Source organism: Oncorhynchus nerka, unplaced genomic scaffold (assembly GCF_034236695.1).
Source record: "Oncorhynchus nerka isolate Pitt River unplaced genomic scaffold, Oner_Uvic_2.0 unplaced_scaffold_1088, whole genome shotgun sequence".
Taxonomy (NCBI): Eukaryota; Metazoa; Chordata; class Actinopteri; order Salmoniformes; family Salmonidae; genus Oncorhynchus; species Oncorhynchus nerka.
Genome location: NW_027040230.1, coordinates 98,855 through 118,851, shown reverse-complemented (window position 1 = coordinate 118,851; position 19,997 = coordinate 98,855). Strand labels below are relative to the sequence as shown.

Below are 19,997 nucleotides of genomic sequence, written 5' to 3'. Positions count from 1 at the left end.
AATACAGGCGGTGGAGTTTGCACAAAGTTTACGTACAACAATATATTGAACTAGGTAGACTGAGCATAGAGCTAAAGGCTGTAACCACGGGGAAGAAACTGTTCAGATTGGGGTCTATAACATCCAATCACTTAGGTTTACAGCAGCTGACAGTTGCAACTTCATTGCTAATAACTCAAACTTCCTTTTTCAGATAAAGACATCATCTCTGTACAGATGTAGGATCTTAATTTGATCACCCTGTTGCAGGAAAACTAAAACTTGCAGTGTATTTGATGTTTTAAAATGCTTCTGAAGTTTGTCATTTCCACCTTTCCGCTTTAAAATGTTAATTATAATCCACATAATTTTTCTGCTTCAGTAAACTGTCTCAAATTAAGATCCTACATCTGTAGCAAAATACCTGTCTTTCATGTGTTCTCCTTTGACCATTTGACATCTTTTATTTACTGTTGTTTAGGCTGGTTGAATGAGTTGCCTATGAAAGCTACTTCATCTGTAAGAAAACAGACGGCTGCACCAGTGACTGTAAGTTATGTGATTTCCTCATATGAAATTAAAAGTATGTTTGTAGCCTACGCAGTTATAAAATGGCTGTTGAAACTGTGACACATATTTCTCAGTACATTAGAAGTCAGATAAATGTGTTGAGACGTAGGAAAGATGGGCAAACTCTCGTTGGTCTTGGCTTTCTACACACTATTATAAGGTTAGTCGATGTCAGACATTAAATAGTCAGAGTAGGTTGGAGCTATGATCACTTATCATGCTGATAAACCTGATGGTCTCTGTGAACTGATCTGAACAGGTTTAGACTGGTCATCTATGATATGTAGGTTATATACAGTACATTCTCTGTCCTGCTACTGGTAGGACTATAACATTATGTGAACTGATCTGAACAGGTTTAGGCTGGTCATCTATGATATGTAGGTTATATACAGTACATTCTCTGTCCTGCTACTGGAAGGACTATAACATTATGTGAACTGATCTGAACAGGTTTAGACTGGTCATCTATGATATGTAGGTTATATACAGTACATTCTCTGTCCTGCTACTGGTAGGACTATAACATTATGTGAACTGATCTGAACAGGTTTAGACTGGTCATCTATGATATGTAGGCTATAGCCATAGGTATAGACCTTGATCTGCATTTCACTAACAACCCACTACTATACATTATAACCTAGTCTACTTTACATAATATAACATCTATATATCACTAACAACCCACTACTATACATTATAACCTAGTCTACTTTACATAATATAACATCTGCACATCACTAACAACCCACTACTATACATTATAACCTAGTCTACTTTACATAATATAACATCTACATATCACTAACAACCCACTACTATACATTATAACCTAGTCTACTTTACATAATATAACATCTACATATCACTACCAACCCACTATTATACATTATAACCTAGTCTACTTTACATAATATAACATATCACTAACAACCCACTACTATACATTATAACCTAGTCTACTTTACATAATATAACATCTACATATCACTAACAACCCACTACTATACATTATAACCTAGCCTACTTTACATAATATAACATCTACATATCACTAACAACCCACTACTGTACATTATAACCTAGTCTACTTTACATAATATAACATCTACATATCACTAACAACCCACTACTATACATTATAACCTAGTCTACTTTACATAATATAACATATCACTAACAACCCACTACTATACATTATAACCTAGTCTACTTTACATAATATAACACATCACTAACAACCCACTACTATACATTATAACCTAGTCTACTTTACATAATATAACATCTACATATCACTAACAACCCACTACTATACATTATAACCTAGTCTACGTTACATAATATAACATCTACACATCACTAACAACCCACTACTATACATTATAACCTAGTCTACTTTACATAATATAACATCTACATATCACTAACAACCCACTACTATACATTATAACCTAGTCTACTTTATATAATATAACATCTACATATCACTAACAACCCACTGCTATACATTATAACCTAGTCTGCTTTACATAATATAACATCTACATATCACTAACAACCCACTACTATACATTATAACCTAGTCTGCTTTACATAATATAACATCTACATATCACTAACAACCCACTACTATACATTATAACCTAGTCTACTTTATATAATATAACATCTACATATCACTAACAACCCACTACTATACATTATAACCTAGTCTACTTTACATAATATAACATCTACATATCACTAACAACCCCCTACTATACATTATAACCTAGTCTACTTTACATAATATAACATATCACTAACAACCCACTACTATACATTATAACCTAGTCTACTTTACATAATATAACATCTACATATCACTAACAACCCACTACTATACATTATAACCTAGTCTACTTTACATAATATAACATCTACATATCACTAACAACCCACTACTATACATTATAACCTAGTCTACTTTACATAATATAAAATCTACATATCACTAACAACCCACTACTATACATTATAACCTAGTCTACTTTACATAATATAACATATCACTAACAACCCACTACTATACATTATAACCTAGTCTACTTTACATAATATAACATCTACATATCACTAACAATCCACTACTATACATTATAACCTAGTCTACTTTAGATATGAAACCTTTCTGAATGGATCAATGATTTCCCCCTCAGATCATTCATGTCTGTTTTAGCCCTTCTGTCTATATTCTCAGATACATTTAGAAAATAACAGACTGAAAGACAATAAATAGCCTACTGTTAGTGAATAAAAACAAGTGTGAGACATGGCCTTGTGTTGCTGTACTGTCTATAACTACCTTAACAAACAGTGACTTATTATTATTATTATTATCTGTAATATAACATTTCACTTAACAACCCACTACTATACATTGCTGTACTGTCTATAACTACCTTAACAAACAGTGACTTATTATTATTATTATTATTATTATTATTGTTGCTGTACTGTCTAGAACTACCTTAACAAACAGTGACTTATTATTATTATTATTATTATTGTTGCTGTACTGTCTATAACTACCTTAACAAACAGTGACTTATTATTATTATTATTATTATTACTGTACTGTCTATAACTACCTTTACTTATTATTATTATTATTGTTGCTTACTGTCTATAACTACCTTAACAAACAGTGACATTATAACCTAGTTATTATTATTATTATTATTATATTATTATTGTTGTACTGTCTATAACTACCTTAACAAACAGTGATTATTATTATTATTATTATTATTATTATTATTGTTGCTGTACTGTCTATAACTACCTTAACAAACAGTGACTTATTATTATTATTATTATTATTGCTGTACTGTCTATAACTACCTTAACAAACAGTGACTTATTATTATTATTGTTATTGTCTATAACTACCTACATTGTTGTTGTACTTACTGTTATAAACTATTAACAAACATTACTTATTATTATTATTATTATTGTTGTTGTACTGTCTATAACAACCTTAACAAACAGTGACATTATTATTATTATTATTAGTTGCTGTACTGTCTATAACTACCTTAACAAACAGTGACTATACATTATTATTATTATTATTACCTTAACAAACAGTGACATTATTATTATTATTATTATTATAATTGTTGCTGTACTGTCTATAACTACCTTAACAAACAGTGATTATTATTATTATTATTATTATTATTATTATTATTATTATAACCTAGTCTACTGTCTAATAACTACCTTAACAAACAGTGACTTATTATTATTATTATAATTATTATTATTATTATTATTGTTACTGTACATGTCTATAACTACCTTAACAAACAGTGACTTACATTATTATTATTATTGTTGTACTGTCTATAACTACCTTAACAAACAGTTACTTATTATTATTATTAGTTGTTATTGTTGTACTGTCTATAACTACCTTAACAAACAGTTACTTATTATTATTATTATTGTCATGCTGTTTTACTGTCTATTAACTACCTTAGAACAAACAGTGAAAGACAACAACATTATTATTATTATTATTGTTGCTGTACTGTCTATAACTACCTTAACAAACAGTGACTTATTATTATTATTATTATTATTGTTGCTGTACTGTCTAGAACTACCTTAACAAACAGTGACTTATTATTATTATTGACAGTTACCATGGAGATGAAATGTCACAACTACGTTTTCATGTGATTGCATTAAATCATCTGATTGTTTCTGTGTCTGTTAGTAAATGTTTTATAAGAGAAAATTAATAAATGATAACAATTAACATTAAATAATTACTGTGTTAACCACAACCAACATTTTGGATCTCTGTTTAGGGGTCAGTGCTCAAAAATGAGTCTCTCTGGGGAGAGAGAGGAGGGGGGCCCTGCCTCCAAAATGAGACACTCTGAGGAGAGAGAGGAGGGGGGCCCTGCCTCTAAAATGAGTCTCTCTGGGGAGAGAGAGGAGGGGGGCCCTGCCTCTAAAATGAGTCTCTCAGGGGAACATGACACCAAAGCTAAGAGGTGAGATGACAATTTTTGATATCATTATTATGAATTTATTTCCAAAATGTTCACATTTGTTTTTTAATCAGAAATGGTTGCTTATGGGTACCTTCAATATTACAGATTTTTAACTAATAGATTTTAGATGGGTATTTATATAAATATATATACATATATATATATATTCACATAGCTATCTTAATTAAGATGAAAGCACTTTCTGTAAATCACTCTGGATAAGAGCATCTGCTAAATCAGGGTTCTCAATCCGGGGTCTGTGGAGGTACTGCAGGGGTTCTCAATCCGGGGTCTGTGGAGGTACTGCAGGGGTTCTCAATCCGGGGTCTGTGGAGGTACTGCAGGGGTTCTCAATCCGGGGTCTGTGGAGGTACTGCAGGTCTCAATCCGGGGTCTGTGGAGGTACTGCAGGGGTTCTCAATCCGGGGTCTGTGGAGGTCTGCAGGGGTTCTCAAGGTCTGTGGAGGTTCTTAGGGGTTCTCAATCCGGGGTCTGTGGAGGTACTGTAGGGTTCTCAATCGGGGTCTGTGGAGGAACTGGCGGGGTCTGGGAGGTACTGCAGGGGTTCTCAATCCGGGGTCTGTGGAGGTACTGCAGGGGTTCTCAATCCGGGGTCTGTGGAGGTACTGCAGGGGTTCTCAATCCGGGGTCTGTGGAGGTACTGCAGGGGTTCTCAATCCGGGGTCTGTGGAGGTACTGCAGGGGTTCTCAATCCGGGGTCTGTGGAGGTACTGCAGGGGTTCTCAATCCGGGGTCTGTGGAGGTTCTGTAGGGGTTCTCAATCCGGGGTCTGTGGAGGTACTGTAGGGGTTCTCAATCCGGGGTCTGTGGAGGAACTGCAGGGGTTCTCAATCCGGGGTCTGGGGAGGTACTGCAGGGGTTCTCAATCCGGGGTCTGTGGAGGTACTGCAGGGGTTCTCAATCCGGGGTCTGTGGAGGTACTGCAGGGGTTCTCAATCCGGGGTCTGTGGAGGTACTGCAGGGGTTCTCAAACCGGGGTCTGTGGAGGTACTGCAGGGGTTCTCAATCCGGTGTCTGTGAAGGTACTGCAGGGGTTCTCAATCCGGGGTCTGGGGAGGTACTGCATGGGTTCTCAATCCGGGGTCGGCAGTGGTACTGCAGGGGTTCTCAATCTGGGGTCTGTGGAGGTACTGCAGGGGTTCTCAAACCGGGGTCTGTGGAGGTACTGCAGGGGTTCTCAAACCGGGGTCTGTGGAGGTACTGCAGGGGTTCTCAATCCGGGGTCTGTGGAGATTCTGCAGGGGTTCCTCAGCACCCTGACTGTACTCGTTGCAATGTTAGACATTTGATAGAATTTCCACATGACACGACCACTTTGCCTGCTCTTAATTATTGACTAATATAATGAAATGCGTCTTTTAGACAATATAACCGTTATATCAACACTTCCGTTGATCAACACTCTTCACTTCCATTTAACAACTCTAAATATCTTTGGCATAGTAGGTATCAAGTCCCTGCCAATAATGTTGCCTACAACGTTGCATACAATGTTCATATTCATTGAACACATATTACACCCCAGACGCCTTCAACTGCCCAATTTATAGCCATGTACAATTTAGGATTATTATTTAACAACATGATGTTGTGCTCCAAAGGGAGAACTTGAAATAACATGATGTAGATAATTAAATAATCAAAAGAAAAACGTGTTTATTATTTTACACTCTCAGAAAATAAGGTTCCTTATAGAACCATAAAGGCTTCTATCACTTCCTTAATATATGGAACCACTAAAACATTATATATATATTTGGGTTCAGTGAAGAAGAACCTCTGGAGTTCTGATCAACGGAAGGTTAATGTTTAGAGGATGTGAATCACGCAGCCTTCCAGTCATCAGATCACTTCTGGTGGGTTTTTCCAGCGCCCGGCCCGGGATTTGAACCAGCCACCTTTGGCCACAACACCAACTCCTTATCCACTGGGAGAATGTGCCAAAATGTAGACACAATGCTGTGCAGACATAAATGGTATGACTTATTGTAATTATTATACATAAATCATTGCCAAAAGCACAAGACATACTGTTGCATGTTGGTCTATATTATTAATGGATTGATCATATAGAAATATAAAACATTATTTTTACCTGCTCCAAAACAATTACATGTTGAACAGGAACCACTGCATTATTCTATAGTATTATCAAGACACCTGCTGTTAACTCTTAACTACTTAGGACAGCTCACGAGGTGTCCCAAATATCTGCTGACTAGGTGGGACTAGAGACCTCATGCATAGCTTTAATTTAAATGGTGACCCACAGTGCTAAACCTTAAACATTTTCTGGTCATGGTTAAGCATATTTGTTTTCAGAAAAAGTTATAGAACCTAAACAAAATGTATGTCACTGTCCTCTTTTTCAAGATGTGGCCAATTTAAACAGCCAGAATACATTTTATAATTAAGAAATAACACTTTTTTTGACTACTTGTTGTTTAAATGGCTGCTGGGTAATTTGGCAAGCATCGAAATGTTCGTTCGTAGACATCGGATTGAGTGAAAGCTGCGCAGTTTCACTGAGTTAGAAAACAAATGGACAGGTGTAGCTCACTGATTTGTAGATCTGACGCAGTTGCTACTTCAGATTATGAGCCTAGCAGTTGTCCTGAATGAGTTATGTAGTACCTACAGAAGGCCACAGGGAGGAGCAAGAGACCTATAAACCCATACTGTTTTTTACCTTAAAAACCCTGAGCCTAACAATCAATCAAATGTATTTATCAAGCCCTTTTTACATCAGCATCTATCCCTACGTATGACCTATTTTAGCATTAACCTTAACCCTAATTATTTTAGAAACTGTTTTAGTAATAATATTAAGTTAGTAAATACCACTATGGTATTAATTAGCACTGATTATTTTGTTAATCAAAACCTGTCTCAGCATTTTGCTGTTTTTGTTTTGTTATTTTATTATATTTATTATTGCAAGGCAGAACACTTGATCAACAAGCCACGTGTTTTATTTTTCAAATGTGGTTTGAACTGTGTGACCAAGTAACCTCTATGTGAAAGTCTAGCAATTGGCTTGGGTAGATGGGGCAGGTTTGAGACTGATCTAAGGAATTATTAACAAGAAAAATACTCTTTATTTCTCAGCTGCCCCACCAACGTCTGTAGGTGAATTAATAACTTTGAATTGCAAAATGTCCAATAGATGGCAGCATAAGACCACAAAGCATCAGTTATAGGCTACAAGCAGCAATATGATGGACCATGAAGCATCAGTTATAGGCTACGAGCAGCAATATGATGGACCATGAAGCATCAGTTATAGGCTACAAGCAGCAATATGATGGACCACGAAGCATCAGTTATAGTCTACAAGTAGCAATATGATGGACCATGAAGCATCAGTTATAGTCTACAAGCAGCAATATGATGGACATACAATAGCATGCAACCACAGACTATGTGGTTTTCTAAAATGGTTTTCTAAAATGGTCTCATTACTTTAGTTAGCTGTATATCTCCTATTAGGGCTGTGTTGCTTTTGGGTGAGAAAAAGTGACTATAGCAGGTATTGAATCCCAGGTAAATAATCACTAGTCAAAACCTCAACCTTAGTATACATTCATTATAAAAATCACCTTAATATCTGATATTGCTTATAAACAACCTCGGAATAGAAAAGACAGAGTGCGTCTTCCAGCCCGTCAATAAATGACATCATGCAGCCCAACAGTTAGCAAATAGCACATTTTCAACTTTAGGGCACAAGTCCAGGTCTCCTCCTCCTTAGCCACTGGGTGAAAACATGAGTTAATCTGCCAAAATGAAGACAAAATGCTATACATGGTATCACTAGTTATACATAATTATAATACATAAATCATTGCCAAAAGCACAAGACATACTGTTGCATGTTGGTCTATATTATTAATGGATTGATCATATAGAAATATAAAACATTCTTTTAACTACTACAATGCAATTACATGTGGAGCAGGAACCACTGACTCACTGCATTATTCTATAGTATTATCAAGACACCTGCTGTTAACTCTTTACTACTTAGGACACCTGCTGTTAACTTAGAACAGCTGCTGTTAACTCTTAACTACTTAGGACACCTGCTGTTAACTCTTAACTACTTAGGACACCTGCTGTTAACTCTTAACTACTTAGGACAGCTGCTGTTAACTCTTAACTACTTAGGACACCTGCTGTTAACTCTTAACTACTTAGGACACCTGCTGTTAACTCTTAACTACTTAGGACAGCTGCTGTTAACTCTTAACTACTTAGGACAGCTGCTGTTAACTCTTAACTACTTAGGACACCTGCTGTTAACTCTTAACTACTTAGGACACCTGCTGTTAACTCTTAACTACAGGACAGCTGCTGTTAACTCTTAACTACTCAGGACACCTGCTGTTAACTCTTAACTACTTAGGACAGCTGCTGTTAACTCTTAACTACTTAGGACACCTGCTGTTAACTCTTAACTACTTAGGACACCTGCTGTTAACTCTTAACTACTTAGGACAGCTGCTGTTAACTCTTAACTACTTAGGACACCTGCTGTTAACTCTTAACTACTTAGGACAGCTGCTGTTAACTCTTAACTACTTAGGACAGCTGCTGTTACTCTTAACTACTTAGGACACCTGCTGTTAACTCTTAACTACTTAGGACAGCTGCTGTTAAGTCTTAACTACTTAGGACAGCTGCTGTTAACTCTTAACTACTTAGGACACCTGCTGTTAACTCTTAACTACTAAGGACAGCTGCTGTTAACTCTTAACTACTAAGGACACCTGCTGTTAACTCTTAACTACTTAGGACACCTGCTGTTAACTCTTAACTACTTAGGACACCTGATGTTAACTCTTAACTACTTAGGACACCTGTTGTTAACTCTTAACTACTAAGGACAGCTGCTGTTAACTATTAACTACTAAGGACACCTGCTGTTAACTCTTAACTACTTAGGACACCTGCTGTTAACTCTTAACTACTAAGGACACCTGCTGTTAACTCTTAACTACTTAGGACACCTGCTGTTAACTCTTAACTACTTAGGACACCTGCTGTTAACTCTTAACTACTAAGGACACCTGCTGTTAACTCTTAACTACTAAGGACAGCTGCTGTTAACTCTTAACTACTTAGGACACCCGCTGTTAACTCTTAACTACTTAGGACAGCTGCTGTTAACTCTTAACTACTTAGGACACCTGCTGTTAACTCTTAACTACTTAGGACACCTGCTGTTAACTCTTAACTACTTAGGACACCTGCTGTTAACTCTTAACTACTTAGGACAGCTCACGAGGTGTCCTAAATATCTGCCGACTAGGTGGGATTAGAGACTTCATGCATAGTTACCCACCCACTTATACCCATAAGTGTAAGATGTCTTTATTCTCAGCACTTATACGACCAATGTTCTACTCTGAGACACTGTGTGAACATGGTCCCAGATCTCAACATAATGTTATAAAACAACGTAGAATGTTTGTTTTACATAATAATAAAAAATGAATATTACTAATGTAACCCACTGTAAAGACTGGGTTTAGTTGATTGTGTTGCACTGCTCATGTCCGCGTTCTGGAACTGTCCGTGTCCCCGTACAGAACTGTCCGCGTCCCTTAACCCCTAACCCTAGGTATGTCCGCATCCCAGTACTCCTTATAGTCTCATTATTACCTCAACTACCTGGTACCCTGCACATTGACTCAGTACTGGTTCTCCTTATAGTCTCATTATTACCTCAACTACCTGGTACCCTGCACATTGACTCAGTACTGGTTCTCCTTATAGTCTCATTATTACCTCAACTACCTGGTACCCTGCACATTGACTCAGTACTGGTTCTCCTTATAGTCTCATTATTACCTCAACTACCTGGTACCCTGCACATTGACTCAGTACTGGTTCTCCTTATAGTCTCATTATTACCTCAACTACCTGGTACCCTGCACATTGACTCAGTACTGGTACTCCTTATAGTCTCATTATTACCTCAACTACCTGGTACCCTGCACATTGACTCAGTACTGGTACTCCTTATATCCTCATTATTGCCTCAACTACCTGGTACCCTGCACATTGACTCAGTACTGGTACTCCTTATAGCCTAATTATTACCTCAACTACCTGGTACCCCTGTACATTGCCTCAGTACTGGTACTCCTTATAGTCTGATTATTACCTCAACTACCTGGTACCCTGCACATTGACTCAGTACTGGTTCTCCTTATAGTCTCATTATTACCTCAACTACCTGGTACCCTGCACATTGACTCAGTACTGGTACTCCTTATAGTCTCATTATTACCTCAACTACATTTACATTTAAGTCATTTAGCAGACGCTCTTATCCAGAGCCTGGTACCCTGCACCTCAACTACATGCACATTGACTCAGTACTGAACATACATACATCCCCGTACAGAACTGTCGTCGTCCCCGTACAGAACTGTCCTCGTCCCCGTACAGAACTGTCCGCGTCCCCGTACAGAACTGTCCTCATCCCCGTACAGAACTGTCCTCGTCCCTGTACAGAACTGTCCGCGTCCCCGAAAAGAACTGTCCTCATCCCCATACAGAACTGTCCTCGTCCCCGTACAGAACTGTCCTCGTCCCCGTACAGAACTGTCCTCGTCCCCGTACAGAACTGTCCTCGTCCCCGTACAGAACTGTCCTCATCCCCGTACAGAACTGTCCGCGTACAGAACTGTCCTCATCCCCGTACAGAACGGTCCTCATCCCCGTACAGAACTGTCCTCATCCCCGTACAGAACTGTCCTCGTCCCCGTACAGAACTGTCCTCATCCCCGTACAGAACTGTCCTCATCCCCGTACAGAACTGTTCTCATCCCCGTACAGAACTGTTCTCATCCCCATACAGAACTGTCCTCATCCCCGTACAGAACTGTGTTCATCCCCGTACAGAACTGTCCTCATCCCCGTACAGAACTGTTCGCGTACCCGTACAGAACTGTCCCCGTACAAAACTGTCCCCGTACAGAACAGTCCGCGTCCCGTACAGAACTGTCCGCGTCCCGTACAGAACTGTCCACGTCCCTGTACAGAACTGTCCTCGTCCCCGTACAGAACTGTCCGTCCCCGTATTGAACTGTCCCCGTACAGAACTGTCCCGTACAGAACAGTCCGCGTCCCCGTATTGAACTGTCCCGTACAGAACTGTCCCGTACAGAACTGTCCGCGTCCCCGTATTGAACTGTCCCCGTACAGAACTGTCCCCGTACAGAACAGTCCGCGTCCCCGTATTGAACTGTCCCCGTACAGAACTGTCCCCGTACAGAACAGTCCGCGTCCCCGTACAGAACTGTCCGCGTCCCCGTATTGAACTGTCCCCGTACAGAACAGTCCGCGTCCCCGTATTGAACTGTCCCCGTACAGAACTGTCCCCGTACAGAACTGTCCGCGTCCCCGTATTGAACTGTCCCCGTACAGAACTGTCCCCGTACAGAACAGTCCGCGTCCCCGTACAGAACTGTCCGCGTCCCCGTACAGAACTGTCCACGTCCCTGTACAGAACTGTCCTCGTCCCTGTACAGAACTGTCCCCGTACAGAACTGTCCGGGTCCCCGTACAGAACTGTCCTCATCCCCGTACAGAACTGTTCTCATCCCCGTACAGAACTGTTCTCATCCCCATACAGAACTGTCCTCATCCCCGTACAGAACTGTGTTCATCCCCGTACAGAACTGTCCTCATCCCCGTACAGAACTGTTCCGCACCCGTACAGAACTGTCCCCGTACAAAACTGTCCCCGTACAGAACAGTCCAGAACGCCCCGTACAGAACTGTCCGCGTCCCCGTACAGAACTGTCCACGTCCCTGTACAGAACTGTCCTCGTCCCAGAACAGAACTGTCCGCAGAACTGTCCCGTGCATTGAACTGTCCCCGTACAGAACTGTCCCGTACAGAACTGTCCGCGTCCCCGAATTGAACTGTCCCCGTACAGAACTGTCCCGTACAGAACTGTCCGCGTCCCCGTATTGAACTGTCCCCGTACAGAACTGTCCCCGTACAGAACAGTCCGCGTCCCCGTATTGAACTGTCCCCGTACAGAACTGTCCCCTGTACAGAACTGTCCGCGTCCCCGTACAGAACTGTCCTCGTCCCCGTACAGAACTGTCCCCCGGTACAGAACAGTCCGCGTCCCCGTATTGAACTGTCCCCGTACAGAACTGTCCCCCACAGAACTGTCCGCGTCCCCAGAACTGTCCCCGTACAGAACTGTCCCCGTACAGAACAGTCCGCGTCCCGTACAGAACTGTCCGCGTCCCCGTACAGAACTGTCCACGTCCCTGTACAGAACTGTCCTCGTCCCTGTACAGAACTGTCCCCCGTCCCGTCGTACAGAACTGTCAGACAGAACTGTCCGGGTCCCCGTACAGAACTGTCCCGTCCCCGTACAGAACTGTCCCGTCCAGAACTGTCCCCTGTCCCGTACAGAACTGTCCTCATCCCCGTACAGAACTGTTCTCATCCCCGTACAGAACTGTTCGCGTCCCGTACAGAACTGTCCCCGTACAGAACTGTCCGCGTCCCCGTACAGAACTGTTCGCGTACCCGTACAGAACTGTCCCCGTACAGAACTGTCCCCGTACAGAACTGTCCACAGCGTCCCCGTATTGAACTGTCCCCGTACAGAACTGTCCCCCGTACAGAACAGTCCGCTCCCCGTACAGAACAGTCCCGCGTCCCCGTACAGAACTGTCCACGTCCCTGTACAGAACTGTCCACGTCCCTGTACAGAACTGTCCTCGTCCCTGTACAGAACTGTCCCCGTACAGAACTGTCCGCGTCCCCATACAGAACTGTCCCCGTACAGAACTGTCCCCGTACAGAACTGTCCCCGTACAGAACTGTCCGCGTCCCCGTACAGAACTGTCCGCGTCCCCGTACAGAACTGTCCACATCCCTGTACAGAACTGTCCTCGTCCCCGTACAGAACTGTCCGCGTCCCCGTATTGAACTGTCCCCGTACAGAACTGTCCCCGTACAGAACAGTCCGCGTCCCCGTACAGAACTGTCCGCGTCCCCGTACAGAACTGTCCACGTCCCAGTACAGAACTGTCCTCGTCCCTGTACAGAACTGTCCCAGAACTGTCCTCGTCCCCTGCACAGAACTGTCCACGTCCCGTACAGAACTGTCCGCGTCCCCGTACAGAACTGTCCACGTCCCCGTACAGAACTGTCCGCGTCCCCGTATTGAACTGTCCCTGTACAGAACTGTCCTCGTCTCCGTACAGAACTGTCCGCGTCCCCGTACAGAACTGTCCGCGTCCCCGTACAGAACTGTCCACATCCCTGTACAGAACTGTCCTCGTCCCTGTACAGAACTGTCCCCGTACAGAACTGTCCGCGTCCCCGTACAGAACTGTCCCCGACAGAACTGTCCCCGTACAGAACTGTGTCCCTGTACAGAACTGTCCGCGTCCCTGTACAGAGAACTGTCCCCTACAGAACTGTCCCGTACAGAACTGTCCCGTACAGAACTGTCCGCGTCCCCGTACAGAACTGTCCGCGTCCCCGTACAGAACTGTCCCTGTACAGAACTGTCCTCGTCCCCGTATAGAACTGTCCCCGTACAGAACTGTCCACGTCCCTGTACAGAACTGTCCTCGTCCCTGTACAGAACTGTCCCCGTACAGAACTGTCCGCGTCCCCGTACAGAACTGTCCACGTCCCTGTACAGAACTGTCCTCGTCCCCGTACAGAACTGTCCGCGTCCCCGTATTGAACTGTCCCCGTACAGAACTGTCCCCGTACAGAACAGTCCGCGTCCCCGTACAGAACTGTCCGCGTCCCCGTACAGAACTGTCCTCGTCCCTGTACAGAACTGTCCCCGTACAGAACTGTCCGCGTCCCCGTACAGAACTGTCCGTGTCCCCGTACAGAACTGTCCCCGTACAGAACTGTCCCCGTACAGAACTTTCACCATACAGAACTGTCCGCGTCCCAGTACAGAACTGTCCGCGTACCCGTACAAACAGTCCCCGTACAGAACTGTCCCTGTACAGAACTGTCCGCGTCCCCGTACAGAACTGTCCGCGTCCCCGTATAGAACTGTCCCCGTACAGAACTGTCCACGTCCCTGTACAGAACTGTCCTCGTCCCTGTACAGAACTGTCCCCGTACAGAACTGTCCGCGTCCCCATACAGAACTGTCCACGTCCCTGTACAGAACTGTCCTCGTCCCTGTACAGAACTGTCCCCGTACAGAACTGTCCGCGTCCCCGTACAGAACTGTCCCCGTACAGAACTGTCCCCGTACAGAACTGTCCGCGTCCCCGTACAGAACTGTCCGCGTCCCCGTACAGAACTGTCCACATCCCTGTACAGAACTGTCCTCGTCCCCGTACAGAACTGTCCGCGTCCCCGTATTGAACTGTCCCCGTACAGAACTGTCCCCGTACAGAACAGTCCGCGTCCCCGTACAGAACTGTCCGCGTCCCCGTACAGAACTGTCCACGTCCCAGTACAGAACTGTCCTCGTCCCTGTACAGAACTGTCCCCGTACAGAACTGTCCACGTACAGAACTGTCCGCGTCCCCGTACAGAACTGTCCACGTCCCTGTACAGAACTGTCCTCGTCCCCGTACAGAACTGTCCGCGTCCCCGTATTGAACTGTCCCTGTACAGAACTGTCCTCGTCCCCGTACAGAACTGTCCGCGTCCCCGTACAGAACTGTCCGCGTCCCCGTACAGAACTGTGCACGTCCCTGTACAGAACTGTCCTCGTCCCTGTACAGAACTGTCCCCGTACAGAACTGTCCGCGTCCCCGTACAGAACTGTCCCCGTACAGAACTGTCCCCGTACAGAACTGTCCCCGTACAGAACTGTCCGCGTCCCTGTACAGAACTGTCCCCGTACAGAACTGTCCCCGTACAGAACTGTCCCCGTACAGAACTGTCCGCGTCCCCGTACAGAACTGTCCGCGTCCCCGTACAGAACTGTCCCTGTACAGAACTGTCCTCGTCCCCGTATAGAACTGTCCCCGTACAGAACTGTCCACGTCCCTGTACAGAACTGTCCTCGTCCCTGTACAGAACTGTCCGCGTCCCCGTACAGAACTGTCCACGTCCCTGTACAGAACTGTCCTCGTCCCCGTACAGAACTGTCCGCGTCCCCGTATTGAACTGTCCCCGTACAGAACTGTCCCCGTACAGAACAGTCCGCGTCCCCGTACAGAACTGTCCGCGTCCCCGTACAGAACTGTCCTCGTCCCTGTACAGAACTGTCCCCGTACAGAACTGTCCGCGTCCCCGTACAGAACTGTCCGTGTCCCCGTACAGAACTGTCCCCGTACAGAACTGTCCCCGTACAGAACTGTCCGCGTCCCCGTACAGAACTGTCCCCCATACAGAACTTTCACCATACAGAACTGTCCGCGTCCCAGTACAGAACTGTCCGCGTACCCGTACAAACAGTCCCCGTACAGAACTGTCCCTGTACAGAACTGTCCGCGTCCCCGTACAGAACTGTCCGCGTCCCTGTACAGAACTGTCCCCGTACAGAACTGTCCGCGTCCCCGTACAGAACTGTCCTCATCCCCGTACAGAACTGTCCGCGTCCCCGTACAGAACTGTCCGCGTCCCCGTACAGAACTGTCCGCGTCCCATACAGAACTGTCCTCATCCCCGTACAGAACTGTCCGCGTCGCCGTACAGAACTGTTCGCGCCCCCGCACAAAACTGTCCGCGTCCCTGTACAGAACTGTCTCCGTACAGAACTGTCCGCGTCGCTGTACAGAACTGTCCTCATCCCCGTACAGAACTGTCCGCGTCCCCGTACAGAACTGTCCGCGTCCCATACAGAACTGTCCCTGTACAGAACTGTCCGTGTCCCCGTACAGAACTGTCCGCGTCCCTGTACAGAACTGTCCCCGTACAGAACTGTCCGCGTCCCCGTACAGAACTGTCCTCATCCCCGTACAGAACTGTCCGTGTCCCCGTACAGAACTGTCCGCGTCCCCATACAGAACTGTCCACTTCCCATACAGAACTGTCCTCATCCCCGTACAGAACTGTCCGCGTCCCCGTACAGAACTGTTCGCGTCCCCGTACAAAACTGTCCGCGTCCCTGTACAGAACTGTCCCCGTACAGAACTGTCCGCGTCCCCGTACAGAACTGTCCTCATCCCCGTACAGAACTGTCCGCGTCCCCGTACAGAACTGTCCGCGTCCCCGTACAGAACTGTCCTCATCCCGTACAGAACTGTCCGCGTCCCCGTACAGAACTGTTCGCGTCCCCGTACAAAACTGTCCGCGTCCCAGTACAGAACTGTCCTCGTCCCCGTACAGAACTGTCCCCGAAAAGAACTGTCCGCGTCCCCTTACAGAACTGTCCGCGTCCCGTACAGAACTGTCCTCATCCCCGTACAGAACTGTCCTCATCCCCGTACAGAACTGTCTGCATCCTCGTACAAAACTATCTGCGTCCCCGTACAGAACTATCCGCGTCCCCGTACAGAACTGTCCGCGTCCACGTTCAGTGTGGCGCCAAGGAGATTGTCTGGTTACGCGCAGAGTGGACTGAGGTGATCTTGGGGAATAACGACGGAGTTTGTTACAGTGTTGAGACAGTTTACTGTTCAATTTGCTTTTTTCGTTACGGTCAGAGACAGTATGAGTGAAGCCATATCCTTTTCACTCTCTATCCTTGTTTCATTTTGTGGTTCACCGGATTCATCATCATCGAGACGAGGTACAGACGAACAACCTGCTAGCTAGTCGGTACAGCTCGGTACTCTAGTTAGCTACTCTACCAGCAGCATCCTAGTTATCCTAGCCATTCGGTACAGCTCGGTAAGCTAGCTAGCTACTCTACCAGCAGCATCCTAGTTACCATAGCTACCACTACATCATCACTGGCTGTCTGCATTTCTTGTGGACCGATGGAGCTCCCCGGTTGTTTCTTCCACCTGTTAAATCCCGGTGAGGCTTCTCCTCTCTCGTTGACGGATGCTGGCTACCTCTGTCCGGTTCTCCTCTCTTCACTAGATGGACGGTAACTTTAGTGTTTAAACCTCTGTGTCCAAGGACCGAACTTTGAATATTATTTTCAGGGCGCCTCAATAGCAGGTATTGAACACCGGGTAAATAATCACTAGTCAGAACTTCAACCTCAGTATACATTCATTATAAAAATCATCTTAATATCTGATATTGTGAGTTAACAACCTCGAGAGTGCGTCTTCCAGCCCTCCAATAAATTACATCATTCAACCCTCCTGGTTAGTAAATTTACCTCAACATGCCCCCGGAGAAGGCAGAGTAACGACACCAGCCTTTTAGCGGGGCTGACAGACTGACTACAACGCTCGCGTTGCTAAATTAATTTCGTCATTAAACATGACACACTGCTCGCGCCAACGAGCGTCTAGAAGTCAGTTCTATTTGTGACGCAATTCGCGCTGCATCTCCTCATTGATTTATAGAAGCAGGTACCCTCATTTAGCAAAAAAAACATAACATATTAACATAAACATAACTTCTTTAAACAATAAAAGCTCATTTACGAACATTTCTGAAAATTGATAAATATAAATATCTGAACATGAATTTAAAGCGTTTAAACGTTATAGAATGAAACACTTCTTATGTTTCCCCATCTGAGCTCAGAGTAGATGAGAGATGTAATGTTTGTCTCTGTTGTGTTGAAGTCCAATCAAGCAGGAGAGACCAGCCTCCCCTGTACCCAGCTGTGTGTCTATGAAGAGTGACAAGTCTTTGCGTCATCCTATAGAGTTTAGAGAGGGAGACTTTTCTACTGAACAAAGGTAAGAAGAACTCATGGGTCATGGTCAGTGAGTTAAACAACACGGTCTCTAGTAATTTCTCCTCTTCCATTTTCCCATTTATTGTTGTTGTTTTCATAATCCATAGGCTAATGATTTTGTCAATTTTCATAGTCCTAAAACAATATTAAACAAACACAACATTCACTCTGTGTGTGTGTGTATGTGTGTGTGTGTGTGTGTGTGTGTGTGTGTGTGTGTGTGTGTGTGTGTGTACTCCCTGGATGAAGAGATGTAATCTCATGTTTTGTCCACAGAAACCAGCAGGAGAGATCAGAGTCAGAGATTCTCAGTTGTCAGTCTTCCCAGAGTCATCAAACAGACCTGGCCTCCATATTCAGTGTATGTGGTCCTGTTATGTACATTTGTTTTTTTTACCTCAAGTAAAGTTGATCTGTCAATCATTCTTTAATGTGTTAATGAGAAAGCATTTTGTCTCTTGCTAAACTTATTTATTTGATTTATTTCAGTTGCTTGAAGAGAAAATTATGACATTTGTGAGGAACGAGCTGAAGATGTTCAAGAGGATTCTTAGTCCAGAACTCCCAGAAGGCTTTGAGAGTCAGAAGCAGGATAAGGAAGTGGTGGATGCTGAAGATGAGAAGCAGGAGAGCAGTGCCAGAGAGGGGGCTCTGAAGATCACACTGCACGTCCTGAGGAAAATGAACCAGAAGGAGCTTGCTGACACACTGGAGAAATGTAAGATCTGTCTGCCTCATGTTGAATGATGTTTTATAACATTTAAAAGCTGTAGCTAAAGTACAGCTAAAGTAGCTGTGTAACTCAATGATATTGTAGCAGCCTTAACACAACACCTAATGACCTCATCAAGAAGCAGCAGGGATGTGTTGTGGTGATTCATTTAGAGAGAGAACATTAATAATACCATCAATAATACCAATAATAATATTTATTTTTTTATTTTTTTATTTCACCTTTATTTAACCAGGTAGGCTAGTTGAGAACAAGTTCTCATTTGCAACTGCGACCTGGCCAAGATAAAGTATAGCAGTGTGAACAGACAACACAGAGTTACACATGGAGTAAACAATTAACAAGTCCATAACACAGTAGAAAAAAAGGGGAGTCTATATACATTGTGTGTAAAAGGCATGAGGAGGTAGGCAAATAATTAAAATTTTGCAGATTAACACTGGAGTGATAAATGATCAGATGGTCATGTACAGGTAGAGATATTGGTGTGCAAAAAGAGCAGCAAAGTAAATAAATATAAACAGTATGGGGATGAGGTAGGTAAAATGGGTGGGCTATTTACCAATAGACTATGTACAGCTGCAGCGATCGGTTAGCTGCTCAGATAGCAGATGTTTGAAGTTGGTGAGGGAGATAAAAGTCTCCAACTTCAGCGATTTTTGCAATTGTTCCAGTCACAGGCAGCAGAGTACTGGAACGAAAGGCGGCCAAATGAGGTATTGGCTTTAGGGATGATCAGTGAGATACACCTGCTGGAGCGCGTGCTACGGATGGGTGTTGCCATCGTGACCAGTGAACTGAGATAAGGTGGAGCTTTACCTAGCATGGACTTGTAGATGACCTGGAGCCAGTGGGTCTGGC

The 19,997-nt window shown here is 43.8% G+C and overlaps 1 protein-coding gene across 2 annotated transcripts; it reads left to right on the top strand.

Moving 5' to 3' along the window:
* The first annotated feature begins 456 nt into the window (after positions 1-456).
* LOC135570127 (uncharacterized) lies at positions 457-19,258 on the top strand. 2 transcript variants are annotated; one of them, XM_065016197.1, is made up of 5 exons: positions 457-528; positions 4,416-4,604; positions 18,288-18,404; positions 18,680-18,764; positions 18,893-19,258. In XM_065016197.1, exons 2-5 carry the CDS (start codon positions 4,432-4,434, stop codon positions 19,148-19,150), a joined length of 633 nt encoding a protein of 210 aa, XP_064872269.1. In that variant the 5' UTR covers positions 457-528; positions 4,416-4,431; the 3' UTR covers positions 19,151-19,258. The 2 variants fall into 2 exon arrangements, with proteins under 2 accessions (XP_064872269.1, XP_064872270.1); XM_065016198.1 differs by lacking the exon at positions 457-528 and having other exon boundaries at positions 4,250-4,604.
* The last annotated feature ends 739 nt before the right edge of the window (positions 19,259-19,997 follow it).

Bases quoted from the DNA above. Each gene is read 5' to 3' on its own strand.
- LOC135570127 (XM_065016197.1), top strand. From the start codon at position 4,432: ATGAGTCTCTCTGGGGAGAGAGAGGAGGGGGGCCCTGCCTCCAAAATG. The intron at 4,605-18,287 runs GTGAGATGACAA...GTTGTGTTGAAG, and splicing joins CATGACACCAAAGCTAAGAG to TCCAATCAAGCAGGAGAGAC. The intron at 18,765-18,892 runs GTATGTGGTCCT...GATTTATTTCAG, and splicing joins ACCTGGCCTCCATATTCAGT to TTGCTTGAAGAGAAAATTAT.